Source organism: Lissotriton helveticus, chromosome 8, assembly GCF_964261635.1.
Source record: "Lissotriton helveticus chromosome 8, aLisHel1.1, whole genome shotgun sequence".
Classification (NCBI taxonomy): Eukaryota; Metazoa; Chordata; class Amphibia; order Caudata; family Salamandridae; genus Lissotriton; species Lissotriton helveticus.
The window spans coordinates 1169946678-1169972891 of NC_136069.1; the positions used below are offsets into that span (position 1 = coordinate 1169946678).

The 26214-nt window shown below is 44.4% G+C and overlaps 1 protein-coding gene across 1 annotated transcript in view; it reads right to left on the bottom strand.

Moving 5' to 3' along the window:
* LOC144773867 (tripeptidyl-peptidase 2-like) overlaps positions 1-26214 on the bottom strand; it is a 457098-nt gene that overhangs the window by 47565 nt on the left and 383319 nt on the right. The window contains exon 21 of the mRNA XM_078658951.1: positions 22357-22476. Within this exon, the coding sequence (XP_078515077.1) occupies positions 22357-22476 (120 nt within the window). The remainder of the gene's footprint in view (positions 1-22356; positions 22477-26214) is intronic.

Consider the following 26214-nt stretch of genomic DNA (forward strand, 5'->3'; position numbering starts at 1 on the left):
CAGTTAGGAACCTTTTAGAAGAGACAGACATACAAGGCGGAAATAAAGAGTTCATTGTTCAGTGTGTGTCAATGGTCTTGCTTAACAACATCTTTCTGTTCAAAAAAGACCTCTATATCCAAAAGAAGGGGACCAGTATGGGCGCAACATGTGCGCCGAGCCTGGCTTGTATATACGTGAGTCTATTTGAAAAGAAGCACGTGTACAATGAAGTGAGTCCCTTTTTCGAAAATATTCGGAATTGGGCTCGCTTCATTGATGACATATTCTTTATCTGGCAGGGTAGCACAGAACTCCTAGAAGAATTCCTCAGCTGGCTCAACCTAGGGGACCCAAACCTGAGGTTCACAGCAGTATATAGTAGGTCCCAGGTCAATTTCTTGGACATATGTATCAAGAGCCAAGATCAACATTTAAAAGTGGAACTATACAAAAAAGAGTCGGATAGGAATACAATCCTTCACTACTCCAGTTACCATCCCAAGAGTCAGAAGGACTCGATACCATTCGGCGAGTTCCTTCGTCTCAGAAGAAATTGTACAGATCTTACAGATTTCCACAAACATGCCCAAGAAATGAAAAAGAAATTTAAGGACCGGGGTTACCCCAAAAAACTGATAAGTCACTCTCTCAAAAGAGCACAGTATTACAATAGGGATTGTCTGATCAACAAAACGGACAATAAGAAAACACAAGACAAAATCGTGATGGTAAGCCAACATTCAGTCATAGCCAATCAAATCAAAAATATCATAAATCACAATTGGAAAATTTTAAATACTGGCCCAGACGTGACCCCCTTGGAACGTCCCTTGTATGCGTATAGGAAGAACAAGAACCTCAGGTCAAACCTGGTGCACACGTACAGGGAGGACAAGATAGGAATCCAAACCACCCTGAGCGGACAGAAAGCAATAGGGAATAACAAATGTGGTACCTGCTGCATCTGTGAGCTATGTATAGTCACCAAAACAGTTGAACACAACGGTGTGAAACACACAATCACCACCCTAAACAATTGTAAAACAAAGAATGTAATATATATGATCCTGTGTCCATGTAACCAGGCATATATAGGTGAAACAGGCAGAGAAGTGAGGCTCAGGATAGGAGAACATAAGTCTGCAATCAACAACAACAAAGAAAATGCCCCCCTTGTAGCCCACTGGAAGGAAAAGGGACACAAAATAAAGGACCTCAGATGGGTCATTTTGGAAAGGATCAGGGAACTCACCAGATCGGGTGACAGTACTAAGAGACGAAAGTTACAGGAACAATGGTATATGGTTAAATTTAACACCATTAAAAAAGGTCTAAACTCCAGGGAAGAATGGGAGGCCCTTATCTAGTATACCATTAAGTACTTACTGATAATGAATAATGTTATTTCATTTAAGATAACCTGTAACTTTTGAAAGTACATACATCAAATGACATTGAGATGCAGTACTTTGACCACCACTACAAGATGGCGCCCAGAGTCAGGGGCTGACCAGGGCGGCCGATTGGTCGGATCCCGGATAGGGAGCCCTGTACGTAGAACCAGTATATCCCCACTCTAGACCTTAAAGGGGGATTACTAGCGAACAATTGTAGCGCTGGTGAAATTAATATAGCACTGTAAACAAATCGGCGAAAAAGGCCCCACTATGCCGATGTATAGCGCAAACGAAACATTCCCAACAGTATCATTGTGTACCGCCTGAATAAAAAAGGAAATACAAGGAGGGACATATCGTGCTAATCGTGAAAGTAGCGAGATGGCAGACGGGCAGATCCTCTGATACAAAAGCGGGGATATTATACCGTTCAAAGATGGCGCCCACGCTCACGGCGGTTTCGGTAGCACACATACAGCACTCCGCAGTTGACAGGTGTAGGTAATTAACCAATCTAAGGGAGTTATAAAAACGCCCGCGAAACGGACACACTCCAGATCGAGTGCAGGAACGAGGCAGAAGCCAACGATCAGCTCTAAAACGGTAAGCGGAGATCTAATCCCCATGCTCTTTCTCTCTCCCCCTCCCTGCCTTCCTGGGCAATAGGGAAACCATTTACCTGTAAACCCTGGGAGTGTAGCAGAGCAGACCCTTGAGTAAAGTTAGATAGGAGATACTTGATCACTATACAGTCCATACTTCACACTTGGAGTAGGAGTACTCTACCTGGGAAGGGGGCGGTAAAACCAATCACCAATGATGTTGTTGGACCTGAAGAACAGGACCCAGAGTTAATAAACAGGAAATCAGACATTATGGGCACTAAACCTACACTGGGAGCACTGCGGGCACTGAGCAGGTGACATTAGTAACAATGAGAGCAGGTACCCAAATTAAAAATAGCAAAGGGCCAGGTACATTACATACGCTTTAATAGAGCTAATAGCGCATCCTCGGACAGAACAGAATAGAAACATGATGGTGTTATTCTAATGTTTATTCAACAGAACACATCCAGTTCAGGAGCAGACCAACGACTACATATGCCCGTTCTAAGCACGTTTTAAAAATATCTGAGGTAAGAGCCTACTTCTAAAATAATGATATGACTGTAGAAATAGAGTATATGAAACAGTATAGTGAAAAAGTAATATATACTTTACCATCATAGATACACGAGAAGTGGGCAGCCGCCTGACAAATTAATAACCAAGGAACCCCATCAAAAAGGAGTTTCCGTCACAAGAGAAAGGTAAATAGAAGAATAAAAAACCACCCCCAAGTGTACAAACGAGGGGAATTTCTATCTAAAACCTAAGAAAAGTTCTCTTTTTATCAACAGAAGGGCCCCAAGGACTATATCTGTAGTACCAATAGAGGGAGACCTTAAGTAGACCCCATTTTGGAGCGCTTCCAACACGGTCCTGAGGGTGAGATTTCATATTTATCTATTCTCCTGGGCCCATGGGTTCATCAGTTCCTCCCTCACCAATCGGTTTTCCACAACGAAAAAGACTTGGAGGGCATATATTACTGGTGAAGTAAATGCGTGCTAAGGTGCTGAGAAAAATGGAGATGCTAGATCACAAGCAATTGAACCAATGTAAACATTACTGTGTAATGATATGTACTAGATAAGTAAGCGTATGTTTGCTAGGAACCACATATGGTTGAAAGAATAACGACAGTTAGAACGAATAATGTGAAATCCGAGTGGGTATGTGTCAACCAGAACAATTCAACCCTTAGAACAAAAGAGACAAAAGGTGTCAATGCATGATATCTGACAGTGCATATGTCTCTTAATATATTCACAGATACGGTATATCTATCCGTTCCCTGAAACCCCAGAAACAAGAAGTCCTGAGGAAGGTGCCACGATATCAAGTGCTAAGCACCGAAACGCGTCGACGCACTGTTTGATCCAAAAGAATCCAACTAGGGCCAGATAAAGCTTTAGATGGGCATCAGATCCTTCCACTAAAGCCCGAGAGTAACCAATTTGTCTATGGCCATTGGATCTTGCAAAATATAGTGGCAGAAATATCAAGTGGGCCACTTAGAGATGAGGGGTTTGTTGTAATTATGATTAGTTTGTTGTTTAGTGTGAATATATTTTGATTGCTTTTCCATTTATTGTGTATCATGATATTATGTTTATGTAACATTGTTTAGTAATAATTTTTAACCCACCGAGATACTTAATCTTGGTTTTTAATTGTTTTGGAGGAATTTTATCTTGTCTTTATTGTTTATTTATATGCAATTTGAATAAATCTAGATTGTAAACAAGACTATTTCTTTGTGGAAACCCATCCTTATGTTTGTCTGAATACCTATGACATACTGTGACCTCTCCTTGTATAACAAGAAAGGCCTGTGTGATAAGTAGACTATTCGACTCCAGGGATCTCCCCCTTTGACTAACTGTCTTCTTACCCTGTTCCCTGGTGAAAGTGGGGTACCCTCTCTTTTTTGAAATCGTATAAATATTGGGGCCAAGAACCTAGGACTTCAGATAACTTCTGGGAAAGAAGAAGAACCTTTGCTGAGGAGAGGAACCAAAGAGAATCTGAAGGAGGAAACTATCCCTAAGCTGAGTGTTGTTTGGGGGATTGGCCTGCAGTGGTTGTCTGACTGCCAACGAAAGGAGAAAGGACTTTGTGCAACTTTCATAATATTGTAGAAGATCTCCAAGGGCTTGGAAATTGAGCTTGCCTCCTGCTGAAGTCACAGGGACAGCATACTTCACCAAACTGCTCTCCTGAGTTCCCTTGCTGGGCATTTGAAGTGCCTACTGTTGTGCTGGGCCTTCTGGAAGACTGCGTGGCGCAGGGAGCTGGAACCGCGACTCAGGGAGAAGAAGCGTGTCGCCGCCGCAGCCGCTGTCGTCGCATCACTGAGTAAGGGTGCCGCTGAAGCCATCGCATCACCGGAGAAGCGTGTCCAGGGCCGGTCGTGGCTCCGAAGATTTGCTGAGTCGCTGCACGGTCGTTGGGCGTGCATGCATCGCCCCTTTGTTGTTGCATCAAGAAGATGCCATTTTTGTTGCATTGCACCGGATCATCATCGCATCGCGGCGCTGCGGGTCGCATCGCCACAGAAGTGCAGTAAGAAACAGACATCACCTCCCCATGCGGAGAAGAACCGAAGCATCACCTCCCCTCCGGTAAGGAACCGATGAATCACCGTCCTCTATGCAGCAGTAGGGAACCGATGCATCACCTCCCCCAGAGTAAGGAACAGACGCATTCCCGTTTTTGTGTGTAAGGAACCGACACATCACCTTCCCTGCAAGACTTTTGTTTGTATAGCGTTACGCATCCAAAGGTACATTGGACGTAAAGTGTTGCATTTACCATCTAAAGTGAACTAAGCTATTTCTACCATTCTAAAGTACAGTATTGTAGATTTTTGTCGTTTGTGGTCTTGTGTTAAGCCTATATAAAGAATACTTATTTTTGATGTACAACTTGTGTAGTGTCCATCTGTAGAGCTGTCATTATATTACTGTATGTGTTCACAAATGCTTAACACACTGCCTCTGAGATAAGCCTGTCTGCTCATGCCAAGCTACCAAGGGGGTGAGCAGGGGTTATTTTAGAAGTGCAGCCACTTACCCTGACTAGACGCAAGGGTCCCCATTTGGTCAAAGGTACCTACCTCTGCCAACTATAGACCCCCAAATCGAACACTCCCTAATCCAGAGTGTCCGCGCCCAGCTCGCAAGTATGAGGCAATACACAAATCTGTATGAGGGAATTCCTCTACCTCCCCATGTCTTCAGCAGGCAGGCCTGGGCTTCCCATAAGGGACCCCTGGGTCTTCCATGCATTGTACCATTACAGGTAAACTTGCACTCAGTGCTGAACAGTGTGTGTGCTATGTGCATATACTGTTACCTCCATGTATTGTGCCATTCCAGGCACCAATACATTCAACACACATATTCACTCTGAACGCACGGTTCAGTACGGTAGCCTTTCTGTATTGTCACTTGCAGAACCACACATTCACATTGAAGGCACTGCGCTACACTACACCCTTCATGTATTGCACATCTCGCAGGAACATAAACCCAGTACATGTACTCACCATACACGCACTGTACAACAGGGGTGGTGGGTGACATTTGAAAGTGGTGGGGCGCAAAGTGATTTGCATACTGCACCGTAGCGAGCGAGCGAAGCGAGCGAGCCTGAAACCCAAAAGGGGGGTTTGGGTGGATTAACCCCCCCAAGAATTTTTTTTAAAAAAAGAAGAAAAATCGTGCATTTTCAAGCAAATTTGAGAAAGCAGGAAGGTTAATAAAGCAATTGTGAAAGTGCAGTTATTACATTAATAGATGGCATAACATAGGTAGCTGCTTATTCAGTATAACCACAGAGCTTCATACATTCCGTCCTATTACAGACTCCGATAGCTTCAGCAAGGTTTCCAACAGCATAGCACCCCTTTGCTACATACAGATTACAGGTTCACCCACATGATGAAAATAGCAACTTATTCAGTGTGATAATTAAGGGAGCAGAGCGCATGGAAAACATATTTAGTGATGGGCCGAGCAAAACACAACTAACAAATTAACTTCTTTCATCTCCTTTATTTCAAACTATTTACAGGGCTCAGGTGTTTTAAACCTAGTGATAACAACAAGCTAATTTGGTGAAAGCATACTTAGAAATCTTTATTTATGTATTTTAATTGTAGACTGGACCAAAAAAACGAGTGAAGGGGCTTCACCAAAGCAGATATGAAGATATGGCTCCTTACCCAATGCAGATTTTAACATTACAAAAGCCCTCCCTGTGGGTCTACTGACCTCAATAGTGTCAAGCTGGGCAGTGGCAAATTTGAGGTATAAATCTTTTGTGATGGTAACATCCCCGGGGCTTAAAGTGTCATGTGCAAAGAAAAGGTCTGGCCTTCCTATGTCCTGGAAGGATTCCTTTATATAACGTATCCACTGGATTTGTTTTTACCATATTCCAAGGCCAGACAATCTGCTAAGATCAGGCTGGTTAAACCCTTATCTTCACATGTCCAGATCTTTATGCAGCAAAGTAAGGGTCTAATTACCACTTGGTCCATCATATAATCAACCTCAAAGTCTTCATGCACAGACCAGGTTGGCATACCTTGGGGGACTCGCAGGACCCGGTGCAAAAACTTGTTTTCCACCACATGTAGCCTATGAGAAGGGATGTACCCCCAAACCTCACTGCTGTATAACACTTTCGCAGAGGCCTTGGATTTGCACAATTTTAAAATGACCTCCAGTGCCCATGATCCCAGTCTGCTAGCAAAGGTTCTAATAGCACCCGCAGATTTGTCCAACTCGCTAAGCTTCGCATTTAAGAGGGCTCTCCATTGTAACCAGTCGGTGAATAACACACCTAAGTAGGGAAAGACCGGAACCGTTTGCGAAAATATGGAGACCAACTTTAAAACTTTTCATCCGTGTCCCCCGACGTCTGGCAACTAATACAATCAACTTAGCAAAATTAACAGACAGGTCCAGCCTGTCCATAAAGGAGACAACGCCGTCTATTAAAATCTGCAGGCCGCTGGCCGTGCGATCATAATTGTCAAGGGATTAAAACACCACATTAATATTTAAAGGCAAGCCTATTAGTTTTATTAAAAGATCACCAACTTAATAATAAAAATAACTTTGATTTGATAGGGAATCATCAGTAAAATCAATGCATTTCAATGCCATATTTAAAGATTGTGAACAATAAGAAGAAGCATTGAAATGTTTAACAATAAACATGAAGATTGTGAACATTATTAAGAAGCATTGAAATGTTTAATAAACATGAAAGCAATTTTTTATTGAATGCAATGTTAAACATGTGTTAGAATCTTTCTTCTTCATGTCTCAGTCCTGATAATAGAGCTGTAAGACCAACCACAAAGGGTTCCTGCAGTCGGAAGATGAAGAGCAAATACTCTAGCTTCAAGAATGCTTGAAATTATCACAAGCTTTTCCTGCAGTCATGTCCTCTATACCCCAAGAAACATAGGGTCAATTTTTGTAAGCTATTTTTAGGGGCCGCAACACTCCCTGCAACTTACCCAAGCACTTATAAAATACTGGTGGTATCAGTGCCCAGATTTGGGCACCACCATGCAGCAACATTTATTTAAAGTAGCCAAAGAAAGGCAGGGTACGGTGTTCCCGGGGATGGGGTCGCCGGGGAGTACCACAGCTTGGAGAGGGGGTTTCAAGCCTCTTGGCCCATATAAAAATAGATGCGCAACATCTTTGTTGTTGTTGAGACAGCCATTGAGATCTAATCTTTTGATCCGCTGGGTCCACTCATCCTATGCAGCATGTTAGATACATAGATACATAGATTTTGAACTGTAATTTCTCAAAACGTACTAAACAGATTTACACCAAATAAAAAATGCTTTCTTGCTAAACATCTAGCTTGCTGCCAAATTTGGAGTATTTCTGTTCAGTCCTTTTTTTCTGCATCAGTGTTCAATTCCCCCTTTTTCCTAGGCCCTGCTTGATGGGTCACCAAAAGAACTTTCCAGGAAAGAACCTAGGTTGATGAGACTATTTTTTGAAAGTTTTGTGAAGATTCATAATACGGCGTTATTGGGAAACCCCAAAATCTATTTCCTATGAAAACATAGTCCTAATTATAACTACCCAGTTGCAAGTGTTACTAGGTAGTGTGTGTATCTATCTAAATATACACAAACACACACATATATATATATATATATATATATATATATATATATATATATATATATATTACCTACTGGCGGTCGCCAGTAGGTATATATAGTTAGGATTTTTTCTCTATGGGTTTTTTGAAAATTCTATGTCTAATAACTTTGGCGTTTGTGGACGGAATTGGCTGAAATTTTCAGGAAAATGGCACATTTTGTTTCTGAGCAGCCCTTGAAAATTTGGGGGGGGTTCGTCCAGTGGGGGCCGAGAAAAAAGGGGGGTCCCAAAACGTGTTTTTAACATTGAGTTTTCCATAGGGCGGTTGGCCTCACTTTTAGCCCGAACGGCTGAATGGATTTGCACGAAACTTGGCAAAATTGTAGGGACTGGTAGCCCGATGTGCCTTTTGTAGGTCTCAATATATGTGCTCCAGTGGATTTTGAGAAATTAACGTTTAAAAAAAGATATATATCTGTAAGCGCGGACCAGGCAGCGCTCTGGTTCGCGGACTTTTCGCGCAACGGAGCTTTGTGAAGCGAAGCTGATTGGTTCTCCGGCGTCTGTCAACATTCCAAACAGTCTGTAGCGGCCGCCATCTTGTCTCTCGGTAGGATCGAGAGACAAGAGGAGGTCAAAACAAAGGGGGAAATAACTATAAGGGGGCATAGTAGATCCTCGCTGACCCCCTAGGTTTGATGTGGAGGTTTTAAAAGGGCCCCGCGGGGCAAAAAAAAATAATAAAAATAATAATTGAACGGCTGAATGGATTTGCACGAAACTTGGCAAAATATTAGGGACTGGTAGCCCGATGTGCCTTTGCTAGGTCTCAATATATGTGCTCCAGTGGATTTTGAGAAATTAACGTTCAAAAAAAGATATATATCTGTAACAGCGCTCCGCTTCGCGTACTTTTCGCGTTACGGAGCTTTGCGAAGCTGATTGGTTCTCCGGCGTCTGTCAACATTCCAAACAGTCCGTAGCGGCCGCCATCTTGTCTCTCGGTAGGATTGAGAGACAAGAGGAGGCCAAAGCGAAGGGGCAAATGACCATAAGGGGGCATAGTAGATCCTCGCTGACCCCCTAGGTTTGATGTGGAGGTTTTAAAAGGGCCCCGCGGGGCAAAAAAAAAAATAATAATAATAATCGAACGGCTGATGACCATAAGGGGGCATAGTAGATCCTCGCTGACCCCCTAGGTTTGATGTGAAGGTTTTAAAAGGGCCCCGCGGGGCAAAAAAAAATAATAATAATAATAATCGAACGGCTGAATGGATTTGCACGAAACTTGGTAAAATATTAGGGACTGGTAGCCCGATGTGCCTTTGCTATGTCTCAATATATGTGCTTCAGTGCATTTTGAGAAATTAACGTTCAAAAACAAGATATATATCTGTAACAGCGCTCCGCTTCGCGGAGATAAAATTATATGTGTATTACCTAGCTGTTGCTAACACCAGTTAGCGACGGCTAGTAGGAGATAGCGACCATCTTGGGTCCCACTTTGCATGTGAGTGATATTTATCACTAATGACATGCAAAGTGGGCATGCCAAGATGTTAGCGACTGGAAACAGTCGCTAACATCGCTATCTCCTATTATCAACTTTTGGAAATATTCGAGATAAGCGCGAATATCTCCAAAAAGTAACAGCTGCCCTGAGCAGTTCTTAGCCATGTTATCCAATGGGAGGTGGATAACATGGCTAAGAGCATTAGCTCGGTAATGCATGAATATCGCGGAGTTTTCAGCGACATTAATGCATTGCGCTCGTTTTTTATCGTATTTGCGATAAACCTTGATAATAGCAAGGTTTATCTGCGATAATTTCTGACGGTAAAAAAATCGTTGCTAAGCATCGTTAGGGATAAATATCGCTTAACCTTGGTAATATGCCCCAACGTCTGTTAACGTTCGATTCGAAGGAAATCAGGAATTGTTGAAAAACATTGTGTGCGCCATCTTGTCTTTTTTCAAATGCCACACTTTTGTCGTGCACGGCAGCCATTTTAGATGCCTTGACCAGACCCACTCTGTGCACGCTGTCGATCCTTAGCATGGCTCCCCACCCTCGCAAGCATCTCCCCCAGGCAGTGGTCACCCCCGCTCTCTGTTTTATGCATGGGTAATAAACCTCCCCCCATCTGCGCTGTTCTTCCCTGAGAATCACACCCTGTGCCCGCCCGACACCTCCCTTTCGCCCTATTCACTACCGCACCCTCTGACACTCCTTTTCCTCTGTGTCCGATTGTCCAGGCTGGTCCTAGGGTATCAGCTAGCCCTGCAGATGTAGTTTATGGCCACAGCTGTAAAGAATCACCCGTCTTCAAAGGAGTTATAGTAGATCAAGGCCCACACTCGATGAGATCCGTCACAGCAGAAGCGTTGCTATTATCTGAAAACCATTCTGTATTGTGATTGGGGAGGGGACCGAGCGTGAAGCGGAAGATTCCAGGGATGACTCTTTGTACATCAAAGTTTTTACAATTATGTGTCACATTAAAAATATATAGCACTCCGACAAAGTAGTAAGATTATAAAACTTTAATAATTTATAAATATATACAAGAAAACAAAAATAGTAATAACATATAAACATTTTTAGAGAAAAACAACGAAGTAGCGGTCGGCTGTGCGAATAGTCCCAACGCAGCACAACGTCCAGATTTCCGGCGTGGGGCGTCGCGGGGGGTGGGTGATCAGTAGCAAACTGTTGTGCGAATAGTTCCAAGGCAGCAGAACGCGCCGAAATCTAGATGACACAAAAGTGATGTCTAGTAAGTTGCCACCCAGCAAATAACGGCGTGGGGCGTCGCGGGGGGTGGGTCATCAGTAGCAAACTGTTGTGCGAATAGTTCCAAGGCAGCAGAACGATGGCACCAAGGTGATGTCCAGTAAGTTGCCGCACTGGTTTTGGTATCCTACAATGCTGCTCCGAATAACGGCGTGGGGCGCCCCGGGGGAGGCGGCGTGAACGGGCCTCTCCAGGTGGAGTCTCGTCTGTTGTAGTGGGGCGCCCCTTTACCGTTTCAGTTGCCATTCCGTCCGCTTTTGGTCCACTGTGTCAAAATCCGCCATTCAGCTGAGTTGCGCCCACTCTTGCGGTGCAGCGATAGGCGGCTGCCACAGGACTCTCAAAATGGCGGCAGGCTGTTTCCTTTTTGGGCCTGGTCCACTGAAATGGCCCTGGGACACCTTGGAAATCGGACGCTTGTCTGCTAGGTCTTGGACCCCATTCTCGAAAGCGTCCCCTCCGCCTTGAGAATTCATCAAAAGTTTTGGGGGCCCCGACTCCTGCAGGCTTCTGGTGGGGAGCGGCTGCCATGATTGCTCGCGGAATGACCACGACGGAGCTACGAGATGGTGGTGCTCTCATGGTGACGCCAGCTTCAGTCTGAAACATCCAGAAACAAGGTGGGGCTTTCATCGTTTGGGGGAAAAAAAAAGTTTTCATCCAATGAAAAGTGTTGTTTTTAGGTCATATGATCAAGCCTTCCATCATTAGGAAACCAAAAGTAAAATGAACCAATGAAAAGTTTTATAAACAAGTCACATGACCTGTTATGCGGCATAGGGTATAAAATGCGGAGAAAATACGTTGGCACGTGAGGCGGCGTCAGTAGCGGACCGATGTGCGAATAGGCCGAAGGCAATACAACGCGCCAAGATCCGGATGGCATCGAGGTGGTGTCATAGTTGAGAGTTCTGAGCAGCGGTTGTAACACTGTCTGAAGCTTATTTGCAGCTGCTGCAGCTTCACTACGCGCCAAGATCCGGATGGCACCGAGGTGGTGTGTAGGAAGTTGCCGCACTGGTGTGGCCATCCTACAATGCTGAAAGTCGGCGTGGGGCGCCCCGTTGGCCTGTGAGTTTGCGTCAGTAGCGGACCGATGTGCAAATAGGCCGAAGGCAGCACAACGCGCCAAGATCCGGATGGCACCGAGGTGGTGTCTAGTAAGTTGTCGCACTTCTGTGGCCATCCTACAATGTTGAAAGTCGGCGTGGGGCGCCCCGTTGGCCTGTGAGATGGTGTCAGTAGCGGACTGATGTGTGAATGGGGCCAAAGGCAGCGCAACAATATTTTCTACTATATTTCCGGTGTAGAAGAGACCACAAGGCGCTGAGATGCCAAGATCCGGATGGCACCGAGGTGGTGTCTTGCAAGTTGTGGTACTGGTGTGGCCATCCTACAATGCTGAAAGTCGGCGTGGGGCGCCCCGTTGGCCTGTGAGATGGCGTCAGTAGCGGACCGATGTGCGAATGGGGCCAAAGGCAGCGCAACAATATTTTCTGAATAGAAGACACCACAAGGCGCTGAGATGCCAAGATCCGGATGGCACCGAGGTGATGTCTAAGTTGCGGACTGATGTGCGAATGGGGCCAAAGGCAGCGTAACAATATTTTTTGTATGGAAGATACCACTAGGCGTTGAGATGCCAAGATTCGGATGGCACTGAGGTGATGTCTAGCAAGTTGGTGTGGTCATCCTACAATGCTGAAACTCGGCGTGGGTCACCCCATTAGCCTGTGAGATGGCGTCAGTAGCGGACCGATGTGCGAATAGGCCGAAGGCAGCACAACGCGCCAAGATCCGGATGTCACCGTGGTGGTTTCATAGTTGAGAGGCACTTCATCTGCAGTGGGGCGCCGAGATCCGGATGGCACCGAGGTGATGTCTAGCAAGTTGCTGTACTGGTGTGGTCATCCTACAATGCTGAAACTCGGCGTGGGTCGCCCCATTAGCCTGTGAGATGGCGTCAGTAGCGGACCGATGTGCGAATAGGCCGAAGGCAGCACAACGCGCCAAGATCCGGATGTCACCGTGGTGGTTTCATAGTTGAGAGGCACTTCATCTGCAGTGGGGCGCCGAGATCCGGATGGCACCGAGGTGATGTCTAGCAAGTTGCTGTACTGGTGTGGTCATCCTACAATGCTGAAACTCGGCGTGGGTCGCCCCATTAGCCTGTGAGATGGCGTCAGTAGCGGACCGATGTGCGAATAGGCCGAAGGCAGCACAACGCGCCAAGATCCGGATGTCACCGTGGTGGTTTCATAGTTGAGAGGCACTTCATCTGCAGTGGGGCGCCGAGATCCGGATGGCACCGAGGTGATGTCTAGCAAGTTGCTGTACTGGTGTGGTCATCCTACAATGCTGAAACTCGGCGTGGGTCGCCCCATTAGCCTGTGAGATGGCGTCAGTAGCGGACCGATGTGCGAATAGGCCGAAGGCAGCACAACGCGCCAAGATCCGGATGTCACCGTGGTGGTTTCATAGTTGAGAGGCACTTCATCTGCAGTGGGGCGCCGAGATCCGGATGGCACCGAGGTGATGTCTAGCAAGTTGCTGTACTTGTGTGGTCATCCTACAATGCTGAAACTCGGCGTGGGTCGCCCCATTAGCCTGTGAGATAGCAGTTCTTTGGATTTGGGCCTGGCTCGTCTGCTGTAGTGGGGCGCCCCTTTACCGTTTCAGTTGCCATTCAGCTGAGTTTCGGCTGCTCTTGATGCTACAGCGACAGGCGGCTGCAACAGGACTCTCAAAATGGCGGCCTGTTCTTTGGATTTGGGCCTGGTCCACTAAAATGGGCCTGGGACATCTTAGAACTCGGACGCTCGATTTTTTTTTCCTTTCCTGTACATGCAAAAAAAGGTAAATGCCCGGTACGTTACACGCTTCATCTGCCACGATGAACTCTCTAGAGGAACCGAAAAAAAATATAGTTGTGGTAACTATACCATGCATTGTCATATGGAGAGGTGGCACCAATTAATTATAGTGCTGCATAAAAGAGAGATTTGGAGGAGAACCCCTGACCTGCTAGTACATTCATCAAAGAAGTGGCACTGAGAGCTTCAGAGGCAAGGGAAACTGTCCCAAATATTTAGAAGAACTTTGGAAAGATTAAAATGACATGTTTAGATTGTGGCAAATTTATTTCATGTGGACATCTGAGTGTTACTCTAATAAATACAGCATATGAACATCATCATAGTCGATGGTTGGTAGAGACATTTTGACTATATCCTGGACCTGCCCGTCCTCGCCCAAAATGGCGCCAGAATAAATGGGACTCGTAACTCCTTGTTGTGTACTGGTTGCAGAACCTTGAAATCACGAGATACGTATGCAGTTTTGAAGCACATGGCGGGCGGGGACGAGAATTGATTGAATATTTCGACATCCCTATTGATATTAAGTTCTGATGTGTTATTGATTACTGTACTGTTGAAAGTTCGAATTAACGTCACCCATGGTACTTGCCCGCAAATGTATATCTAGATAATTTTATTGTAACTGGCCCTGTCGTATTTTAATTATAAAATGTACGTCCACCGATTCCGTAACTGTTAGACACCTTAGTTCTTGCAACCTAATGGCCCGCCCGTTACGTTCCTCTACAGTGTAAATGTCTATTTATCATATACGATTACAGTTTGCTCCGTGGCCGGCCCACGTGGTTATAGGCTCGTATTTGTATAATGAAATTTTCACAATAAAGGTTTTTAAAAGAAAACATGGTAGTAGTATATACATTGGTAAAGTTTTTAATAATAGTCACTGTTTTAGAATCATTAAAAGGCAAGTGAAATAAAGCAGACCAATTACATGAAGGGTAAAAGGTATAATACGAAGGAACGCAGTAAAGATAAATGGTCAAGGGCTGTTGTGTTTTCTATTCCTGCAACAAAGTGATCGATAAGAATCTCATATTCAGGCGTATCGGCGACTAAGACAGCAGGTCGACCCTCTTTTGCTCAACGGCTCCGTCATGGGACGAAGAAACGCTCTTTTTCTCGAAAAAAGAATATATTTTACTTGCAGGACAGTTGTAAAATTTCCGGGAAAGTACATTAGCCTGGAACATTATAACATATATTTAAGAAAAAATAATGTTCGGAAGTAATGAAAAGCGTAATTTTTAGGTCATATGACCAAGCCTTTCATCATTACAATAAGAAAAGTAAAATGAACCAATGAAAAGTTTTATTAACAAGTCACATGACTTGTTATGCTTACGTTACGCGCTGCGCGCCCCGGATGACTTCCGGATGCGCTAACGCGGCGCGTCATATGACGCATTACGCGACAACGCAGGTACAGAATATAGTCAAAATGTCTCCACCAACCAGCGGTCGGAACACAACCCCTTTCAGCAGGTTAAATAGTTCTGTTAAATGACAACAGAAGGGACAGGCAACAAGAACCATCAGTCAAAGAGGGGAGGGCTAGTTCTTCTCTACCGGGTTACATTGGGGCGCTACCGGAACTGATCGAATTGGTAGTCTACAGTGTTTCTGGATGTTTCAGACTGAAGCTGGGGTTAGCATGAGAGCAGCACCATTTCGTAGCTCCGTCGTGGTCATTCCGCAACCAATCATGGCAGCCGTTCTTTATCGTTATTTTGGGCGGGGTGGGTGGCGGAGCCGAGCTGTTTTGCAGCCATCATTGTGTGGAGTTCAGTTCATCTCACTAGTTTTGTATTTGTCATGAGGGGTTGTTCCTAATGTTTCTATTTTAGCGAGGTCAAAAAGAGATCCCATTAGTGGCCTACTGATTTTGCTCGATTCCTTTTCTTTTTTTTTACACGATTTTTCGTTATCTGCAAAGACTAAACAGAGTATTGCGACTCTGTGTTTGTTTGTAAATAGAGAATGAACCAAAGAGAACTAATTCTAAAACAGTAAATACTTGGATAACAATGAATCAAATGGAGAGAGAAGCAGGCACGACGGATTACAATGGGGGCAAAGACCTGCGTTAACTACCTTTCACTATCTGCAAAGAGAGAGTACTCCTAATAGAAATGAGGGGGGGGGGGCACCATTCAAAGCAGATCAGTGTGCATAAACACGAAAATGTTTTCACTTACCACGTACTTGACATTCGACAGCTTATGATATTTGCTATTAAAAAACCATTGAAATTCACTGAAAAAACCATAGGTTATAGACCATATATAGTTAGGAATTAGCATTTACAAAACCTTGAAAATTCACTGAAAAAACCATAGGTTATAGACCATATATAGTTAGGAATTAGCATTTAAAAAACCTTATTTTACTCACACAAAACCATTGAAATTCCATATATAGTTAGTTGCACTAACTATATATCGCGCACCCGCAATCCACTGCTGATCATGTCACATATTACATCATTCATGACATGGTCAGTGACATCACTGATGACATCTCAAATGACATCACTGATGACATCTCACTTGACATCAATGATCACATCACTGATGATATCATTCATGTGATAATACAATGCATCTCCTCACACTCTAATATAACCTCCGTTACACCCAGTGTTAAATAGAGAGTATCATTTTTGAAACCATTGACACACCAATACTAGTTACTACATACGCACTCACTGATTCCTATGTCTACACACACATTCACTCATACAATCATTCATACATACAATCACTCATCTTTACAACACTATCATATGCACTCATACACCTATACAGACACTCACACTCTGCCACTCATCCATGGAGTTACTCACACACCTAGTCAGTCCTGAAAAGAATCAATCACACTTCCATTTTCTCATCTATACAGTTAAACACAGAACACCTTACATTTTTGAAACATATACTAACACATAGTTACTCTCTTATAGAATCACTGATACAAGTACACATTGATCTGCACAGAGTCACACACCTCCCAGCCAGCCATACACACACTCAGTCTCCCATACAAATACTTGTGCAACCAATCAATAACCCATATAGCTACTTATATAGCTACTGATTAACACGTGCAGCAGCTTGCACAACAACAGACATACTGATGCACACTTTTAGACAGTTTAGTCACTAACCCGTGCATTCAGTAAGACGCATTTAATCACTCACTCATACAGTCAATCACGCACCTACTAAAACCTTTATTCAGACACTTATACATCCACTCATTCTTCAATATGTAAAACATATTTAAACTTTACAGAAACACATAATCACTGGATGTTGTCATCAGTGATGTCACTGACCATGTCATGAATGATGTAATATGTGACATGATCAGCAGTGGATTGCGGGTGCGCGATATATAGTTAGTGCAACTAACTATATATGGAATTTCAATGGTTTTGTGTGAGTAAAATAAGGTTTTTTAAATGCTAATTCCTAACTATATATGGTCTATAACCTATGGTTTTTTCAGTGAATTTTCAAGGTTTTGTAAATGCTAATTCCTAACTATATATGGTCTATAACCTATGGTTTTTTCAGTGAATATATATATATACACACACATACACACACACACATATAGATGTAATATATACATATATATGTGTATATGTATGTATATATTGCACACCAGGTGCTGTCAGGAAACGCCGTTTGCCTGCCTTCAAGCGCCGGTCCCAGCCGTGGTGACAGCTACCACGATACAGCAAAAGTTCAATTCCACAAGATAGGAACGAGGCGCCACACAAAATTCGATTTCTGGTAGGTTTAATCACCAAACAACAACACGTTTCAGCCGCAGAAAGGCCTTTGTCAAGTTGTTTTATGATACCTCACAGTCACCATTTTGTATGCATGATGTCACAATGGACATAGAAGAAACACTACGGTCCGTAATTGCGGATTTCACCAAAACAAAACACATAAACTCTTTTATACATGATTATGTCTCTAAAAATGATTATAAATCATTATTGAAATTCTGTTGTGTGTATTTACATAATTTGGTACCGCAATGCCGATTTGATCATCATGATTCCATTTCTTCACAGATTTAATGGAAAGGGAAGAAAAGAAAACCGAAAGGAATTGCTGTTAAAAGTATCCATGTTGTTTCTCTTCATTAATTTAGGAGAAAGCGACGAAAGGAAACATAGGAAAATATACACCTTAAGTGCTGCCTTCCCAATGACATGTACCAAGTGAAGTGTTGAATAGAACATATATACAAACAATGCAAAAAATTATTATAGTACAAGTTAATTCATTAAATTGATTAGACGATTGGTTATACACATATTCAATTAACCACATCGATGCTCGATGAGTTCCAGCCCTGTGCTGGAATATGCAAAAACCCATTATTCATGACGAGCTGGGCTCGTCATGAGCGTGCTGGGAGGCTACTGCATGACGAGCCCAGCTCGTCATGAGTGTGGAAGGGGTTAATGCCAAGTGGCCCATTATTCTCGATGTGCAATAAATGATAGTTTCATATTCAATCGAATATTTAGTCATGTGAGATATGTTTGTTAAAGGGGTTCCTCTAAATCATCCATAAAATATACTGGTGAAACACCCACGTATGATAACAACATATAGCGCAAGATCAAACAAACTGTAAAGACTAATGGGCAAGCATTGGGGACTCATTCAATCAGACACCACAATAGGTAAAACCATTGGCAATTTTCCTGTCATCACATATCGGAGACCAAAATCCCTAAAGGATAAATTGGTCCAAAGCTACCAAAATCCTGAAACAAAATCTACATGGCTTCAAACCACCCAGGAATTGTACAAATGTAATGCCTGTAAGGCTTGTAAATCCATCTCCAGCTGCAAAACCTATAAAATCCACAATGGGAGAGAAAAGTGCCCCGGTTTACTTTTCTTTTTGACCTGATCTTCCTTTCCCTTGAGTATCTCTGTTTCTCACATGTGTCTCTGTAGCTTTTTGTGTTCATGTAACATAGAAGGTTTGTATAGCACATACTGTGAACTGAGGCAGTTTTAGGAGCCTGGCTGAGTTCAGGTTCTGGATGGGGTTCACAACAGGGAGTGCAGGTGCATGATGGAGAACATTGTATCTGAAGCTTCGGCCAGCGCAGGTTTATCACTCTCCCTGTCAGTGGATCATAAAGGTGTTAATTTTTATACAATCCCATATGTGCCAATTGCGGAGAGATTGTGTGAGAGAGGGCATGGCAAAAGGGAGGTGATGCAAGGAAGGAGATGCAGAAAGACATAGTAAAAAAAACTGCTATAAAAGGAGGTGGCGTAAGGAGATGCAGGCAGAAAAGGGATGTAATGGACTAGCAGTGAGATACTACAGAGGAAAGTGTGAAGGGGGAAATGGGAGGGACACTTTAAAGAGTGCTACTCCTTCTCTCCACAGACCTTATTATTGTTTAATTCAGTCTCATATTTCAAGATTTAATTCATGCTCAATGCTAGCTATTGTCAATATCTTGCAATTTCATTCATGTATCTGATACTGCTAGTAAGCACTGGCAAAGACGGCCTGGCTTGGTGTGTGTTTGTTGTTGTTGTGTGATATGCCTGGTTGCAGTATCAGAAATATTAAAGACAGACATCTAGGTACTGCTCATGTGGCATGCTGTGTGAAGCACGCAATTCTCGCTGCCATACATAAGGCCGTTCACAGATACACATATTTTGCCCAAAATAGGAGGTGTTGGGTGAGGTGTGTGAGATTCAAAGATTCCCAACTGCATCGATGTCCAGAGCCATGTGCCCTTCCTCATTAAACCATCTGCTTTTGCATGTGAACATGTACAACCATGCTGGTTATTTTTTCTAATATTAGCCCATTTTGCATATACTTTTACATTTACATGCAGCTGTTTTGGTTTTATTTTGAAGGTATAGTGTTTTTCCCCACAGGTGTTACCTTTCCAACTTCTTACTGCTGGCCCCTTTCATAAGGCAGCTGTTTTTTGCACTAGCGCTAGGAGAAACACAGGGGTGCGCCATATTCTTATGAATACAGCGCATCCCTGCATTTAAAATATGTCAGACCTCAGCAGCATTGCCAAATTTGGCGTAGCACCGCGCTCAAAATTTATTTTGAAAATATGCTCCTGAGTGTCCTACACCACAATAGAGAAAGAGTAGCCAGGAAGGGAGTGATCAGGCTATTAAAATGAGAATGTTAGATGGTACAGCAAAATATAAAAGAGATTCAAACACCTTGGTGTACAGAGTACCCTGCCTATGGAGCGCATAGTGAACCGTTTGCATATGAGAGTCTTTCCTGCTTACAAATAATGTAATGTGAACACCAAAGATTCAGAGACAAGTGCACGGTAGTACTGAGGGGCACAGGAAGCAAGTATATGCTATGAAATCACAGCAAATACTGCAGTTTGGTATAAGTGATACTGCCCATGACATGGATTAAAAAATACTTTGGGCTGAAGTAAAAGTTGCCGTTTTTGGTGCAGAATAATTTACAGCTTTCTACCACAAACGATATTGGCCCTTTATTCAATGTATTCTTTCCAGATTCTCCTACTGCACAAAGTATACATCAGCACGGACAAAAATAATCTGTATTTTGAACGGTGCAATGGGCCCAAAATGCAAAAATTATGTGATAGCTTTGTGTCATAATGATTTTCTGCTGTAGGGATCTTCGCGTGACTGCACTTTTTATTTTGAGAGGGAGCGTACCAGCAGGTCTGAGCAGATTGTGCTATACTGAAGTGTGACGTAAATCGTGTGGGTGACAGTCTGGATTTGTGCAAATACTTCTGGTACATTATTGTGCTCTGCTGCCTGTCTACCGCCTTCCGTAACTAACGGCATGAATAACAAGGACAACACATCTCTGTCGGCGCCGCCTGCTCCTTAGCGCCCTTTGCCCGGACCCCCATATCCTTTAGCGGTGTGCGCGGCATGTGTCTGTGAGAGACTGAGTGAGGATTGAGGAAGGCAGGCGGCGCAGAAGTTTTTATAACTTGAGCCCATGATGAAACGTGCAGGCCCTCCTCCCTGGCTTTTGTGAAGAAGGAGCGTGCCTGAGTGTGAGAGAAAGTTTACTCGCCTTCCTCACGGCACTCGCCCGCGCCGCCTTTCCTCTTGTTATGTTGGGAGTCATGCCTTTCGCTTTTGTCCCCATCTCTGCGCGCGTGTCCCCGTCAGGTATGAGCACTGAGCAGCCACTGCTTATTAATTATTAATAATGATATTTATTAACTTACCAGCTCGAGTGACGGTCTGTCTGACAACGCCGAACTCAGTGTCAGACTCTAGTGCGCAACTACTGGAAACGTCACGGCGCGCACGTCCCCGACGGAGGGGGGCACAAAGACTACTCGCCCTGGCGCCATTTCAAAGGACGGGGCCCAGCAGACACACCCCCTGGTCCCTCTCAGTCAACTTGACTAAGTTGGCGCTAAGGCGCATGCGCGGGCAAGTTTCCGCCCGTAATTAAATTGCGCAGCAGAGTCAGTCGACTTGTAACCTAACCCAGCCCCACCCCCTGCGCACTCCCTATTCCATCGGGGCTGTCCCGGTCGTAACTCCCGAAGCGCTGCATTTTATTTAGGTGCTCCGTGCTCTCTCTGTTGCAGCCGCAGGTGCGTCCACCAGGCTTAGTGGGGCTACGCCCCTACGCCCCAATGGACGCACCGCTGCTGCTGTACAACACGTCATCTCTCATGATTCTCGCAGGCACTCATACACCCAATACATGCACTCAGTGCATGGTACTGACCTAACCCTGTTCTATACCCTTCAAAGGCACACATACAACCAGTGCAGATTCACCAGTACTGTACAGCTAACTGATGTAGCCAAAGGTGAGATAAGCACACAGCAGTGGAACATTAAAAAGGTGAGGAAGCCTGCACTGGTACAAGTTAAAAAGGACTAGTTCAAGCCTACTGATCACTACAAGGTATGCGGTCACCACTGTGCTCATACTGCTCAACTCCTGGTGAAGGCAGAAGCCTTACACCACTATGAAGGTAGTGCTTTGGACGCCCATCTCGGTCCAACAAGACTGCAGTTCGTGAGACAGGCCTGTGTCATGGCACACATGCATGACAGTGTTTGCCTATGACAACAAAAATCAGCATTTGGGATTCAAACAACAATACAGTTAGTCACTCAAGGCAGGGGTACGCATTTCCATACAGAGGACTTTTCTGTCCAAACAGATGGTGAACTAATATAGCCAAATAGTTAAAATTCCCAAGTAAGAGCTGATATACGAAGAGAACAGAACCTTAAATGCTTGCAGAACTGACCTACAGCATAATTAAATTATGACGGTCCACTTGGAAACACACAATGCTTTAAGATTTAGGGACAGAATTACATAACTATCCACTTAAAAAAATTGATTACGTTAACTAAATAAAATTGTAGTCCCTGAATAAATATCTTAATACTAACCTACAACATTTAGTCAGGAAAGCATACACATTTACTGAAGCACTGCTGTATGAAAAGTAAATCTATGTGACTTACAGGAGGTTTTACATACCTGTATACAATTTTTCCAGTTTTCCTTAGTTGGCTTCTCTTCTGCGAGTTTTGTTGCAAACTTGAGGCCTCTACCGTACATTTTATTTACCAAGGCATGCTTGTATGCAAATGGCAACACCTAAAGGTTGGTAAGAGAATACACACATTATTTACGGTTTACTTCGGCAAACATACTAATTTGACCGGCACTGCTAAAACTTAAGATGGGGAAATACAATGGAACGGTTAACGGGACTTCAATCACTTTGAATCAAGAACTGAATGTAGTGAAAAATTGATAAAATAATTATGAAACTAGATATAAAAAAGAAATTGAGACGGAAACACATCAATATTTCTATAATGATCAAATTAAAGCCCAGATAGAAGGATGTATTTTTGGCACGACTGCCTTGAAGGAATAAAATCTAAAATCGGACCTAAAACTTGATGATGTTTACTGTATTGAAAAAATATGATATTCACAAATGTAAAAAAAATCCTTGGAATGTTTATCTAAAGTGGGTACGACCAGGCATGCACAGCTGTGGGTAAAAAAAATAATGGAATTTGTTAATTAAAGAAACAAACAAACAGTGAATACTTTGCCAGGATAGACTGAGATACGGCGGCTTAGATGATAAGGCCTGCAGTTCATTCACTCTACAGGCAGATGTAATTGCCACCAGGATGACTGTTTTCAGTGTGAGGAGCCAGAGTAGACAGTTGTGTAGAGGTTCATACGGAGCACACAATACAAATGTCAGAACCAAATTAAGGTCCACCAGAGGCATAAGGAATAGTTAAGGGGGAAAAGGTTGACGAGACCTTTCAAAAACCTATGTACAATAGGGGATTAAAGAAGGGGAGTTAGTCAGGCAGCCGCAAGAAGACAGCCAGAGCAGAAAGATATCCCTTAATGATGCTCAGTGAAGAGCCCTGTTGTGCAAGGGAAAGAGCAAAAAGCTGAACTTCATAAAGAGGGGCCGAAAGGGGATCAATTGACTTTCCTGCACACCATAACACAATTATTTTGTAACAGCAGGCATATACTGTTTTGGTGGAGAAACGCCAGGCTGCTAGAATCACATTACAGACTTGAGGAGGAAGGTCGAAAGCTGTCACTTGCTGCCACTCAACCTCCACACAAGAAGGCAGAGAGTGGACAAATTCGGGTGGAGAACCCGAAGGGGCAGCCTGATTGGCCATTAAGAGTCTGGTATCTAGAGCCTGACCAACTATCCTCCAGTCTGGGGCCACAAGGATGACTTGAAGCCCAGTCATTCCTGATCTGTTTGAGAACTCTTGTCAGGAGGGGTATGGGTGGAAAGGCGTAGAGGAGGCCCGAGCTCCACTCGAGACGAAAAGAGTCTCCGAGCAAGAGCCGGCTTGAAAACTCCAGCGCGCAAAACCGCAGACATTGCACGTTCCCCACAGATCCAAACAGATCTAACCAAGGCTCTCCCCACTGTTGAAAGAGACCTTGTGCCACCTCCAGATAGACACAATTTGTGATCCGCTAGGTATCGATGACTGAGTTCGTCCACCCTGGCGTTCATCAAACCTGCCAGTTGTTGAACTACCAGGAAAATGTCCTGCTATTCTAGTTACGTGCAGAGACGCTGGGACTCTTGACAAAGGGTCCCGACCCTACCTCGCCCTGGTTGTTGCAGTACCACATGGTAGTGATGTTGTCCGTGAACACCTGCACTAGCCTTCCCTTGATGGAGAGTACAAAGGGTTTCAATGTCAGTCAATGATGTGAAGACCGGATTCCAACAGAGACCAGAGACCTTTGATCTCGACCTCTCCCAGATGGCCACCCAATCCCAGGAGTGACGCATCCGTCACTAGCGTCAGATCTAGTTAGGCAAGGGATCTGCTCCTCACCCAATTGCGGTTAATCAGCCACTACTGCAGATCTCTTGCAGTTCCCTCCAAGATGTGGACCAAGTTGGAGAGATTCCCCTGACACTACTCCACTGGAAATTCAGGTCCCACTGCAAAGCCTGCACATGCTATCTTGCATGTGTCACCAGTCGCATGCAGGAGGCCATGAGGCCCAGCAGCCTTAGACTCACCGAAACACAGGATAGAGGCTGAAACAGTGGTATCATGGTCTGAGTATCCCTGACTAGCCGCTCAGGAGGACAGCCCAAAACAGCACGGTGTCCAGAACAGCTCTGATGAAAGGGAGCTTCTAACAGAGTCAGGGTGATTAAGGCACATTGAAAGTGAAGCCCAGCGATTGCAAAGGCTTCGCCATCATCTTGAGGTGAGAGATGACTGCCTGGGGCAAACATGCCTTCAACAGCCAGTCATCGAGTTAGGGGGAAGACTGGCGCCCCTGACGTCCGCGGATGAGCTGCAACCACTGCCTTGGTGAACACCAGAGGGGCACTGGTAAGGCCAAGGGGGAGCACACTGAACTGAAAATACTCACGGCCTACTGTAAACCGCAGAAAATTTCCGTTGGCAGGCAGGACAGGAGTATGAAAATAGGCATACTGCAAGTGTAACGCCTGGGCTAGCATAAACATCCTGAAATTCTCTTTCTTGAGAAAAAATTTAAGGGCTCAAAGGTCTAGGGTAGAACGAAGGCCCTTGTCCTTTGTGGGGACCAGAAAGTAGAAGAAATAGCAACCACAGTCTACTTCTGGCCCTGGAACCCTCTCTATGACTCCCTCTGCCAAGAGAGCCATGACTTCCTCGCAGAATAAGGACAAATGATCCTCCATCAGCCAGTCAAGGGATGGCAGCATGGAGGGAGGGGCCATCTCGAAGGGGAGGAAGTAGCCCCTTCGGACAATCTGCAAGAGCCACCTGTCCGATGTAATTGACTGCCAGTGGGGCAGGTGATGGCGAATCTGCTGCCAACTGGATGCCCATGGTGATAAAGGGGCAAACTAGGAAATTGTGGCGGCTGCATGTGTCGAAAGGGTGGTGGATAGTAGCAGACTGCTGGGTACCTCACCGATGAGGTCTACAGGTACCGTGCCCTCCTCCACACAGTGGCTGGGGAGCATGCACAGCTCAGTGGCTGGCAGGATACTGGAGCAGTTGGAAGCCCCTTCTGTAGCCACGAAAGGAGCAATTGAAGTGCATGTCATTAAGGGAAGCTTGGATATCCCTTGAAAAAGCAAGTCGTCATCAAACAGGCATGGCGCCTCAGGACCACAGTTAAATAAACAGCTCTGCCCAGTGAGTCGGTCATGTCCAATCCATGACAAATTGTGAACTTTGCTGCATATTAATGTCAGCAGCCCTACATGCCAAGAACAGATGCATACTGGTAAGTAGCATATTCAGTTCGAGGCATGTGGGCTGCTGAATTCATATCTGTAGCATAGAATATATAGCAGTCCCTCCATTAGCGGCGGCCGCCTGTGCCAGCTGCAGACGTCTGAAAAAGTGTTTTTAGAACAGCCTGCCATACAGCTGCCTGCTGCTTGGAGTGCACATCTACACAGTAGTGTTTAGTAAATGTGTGTGGGGAAGACCATGTGGCTGCTCTACAAATGTCTTCCAAAGGGATATTTTCGAGGAAAGCCATGGAGGCCCCCAACTTACGGGTGGAGTGGGCTCTAGGGGGGGGCGTGGGGGGGGGGGGAGTGTAAAAGTGCGCTTAGCCTTATGATAGCAAATTTGAATACATTTAACGATCCGCCTGGCTATACCTGCTTTGGAAATGGGGCTGCCTTTGTGTTGGGCAGAAAAGGCAACAAAGAGTTGTCTCGTCTTCCTAAAATCTTTGGTTCTATCAATGTAGTACATTAAAGCTCGTTTGACGTCCAGAGTGTGGAGCATTCTTTCAGCCACTGTCTCTGGATTTTGGAAGAACACAGGCAGTTCAATAGTTTGATTGACATGGAACTGT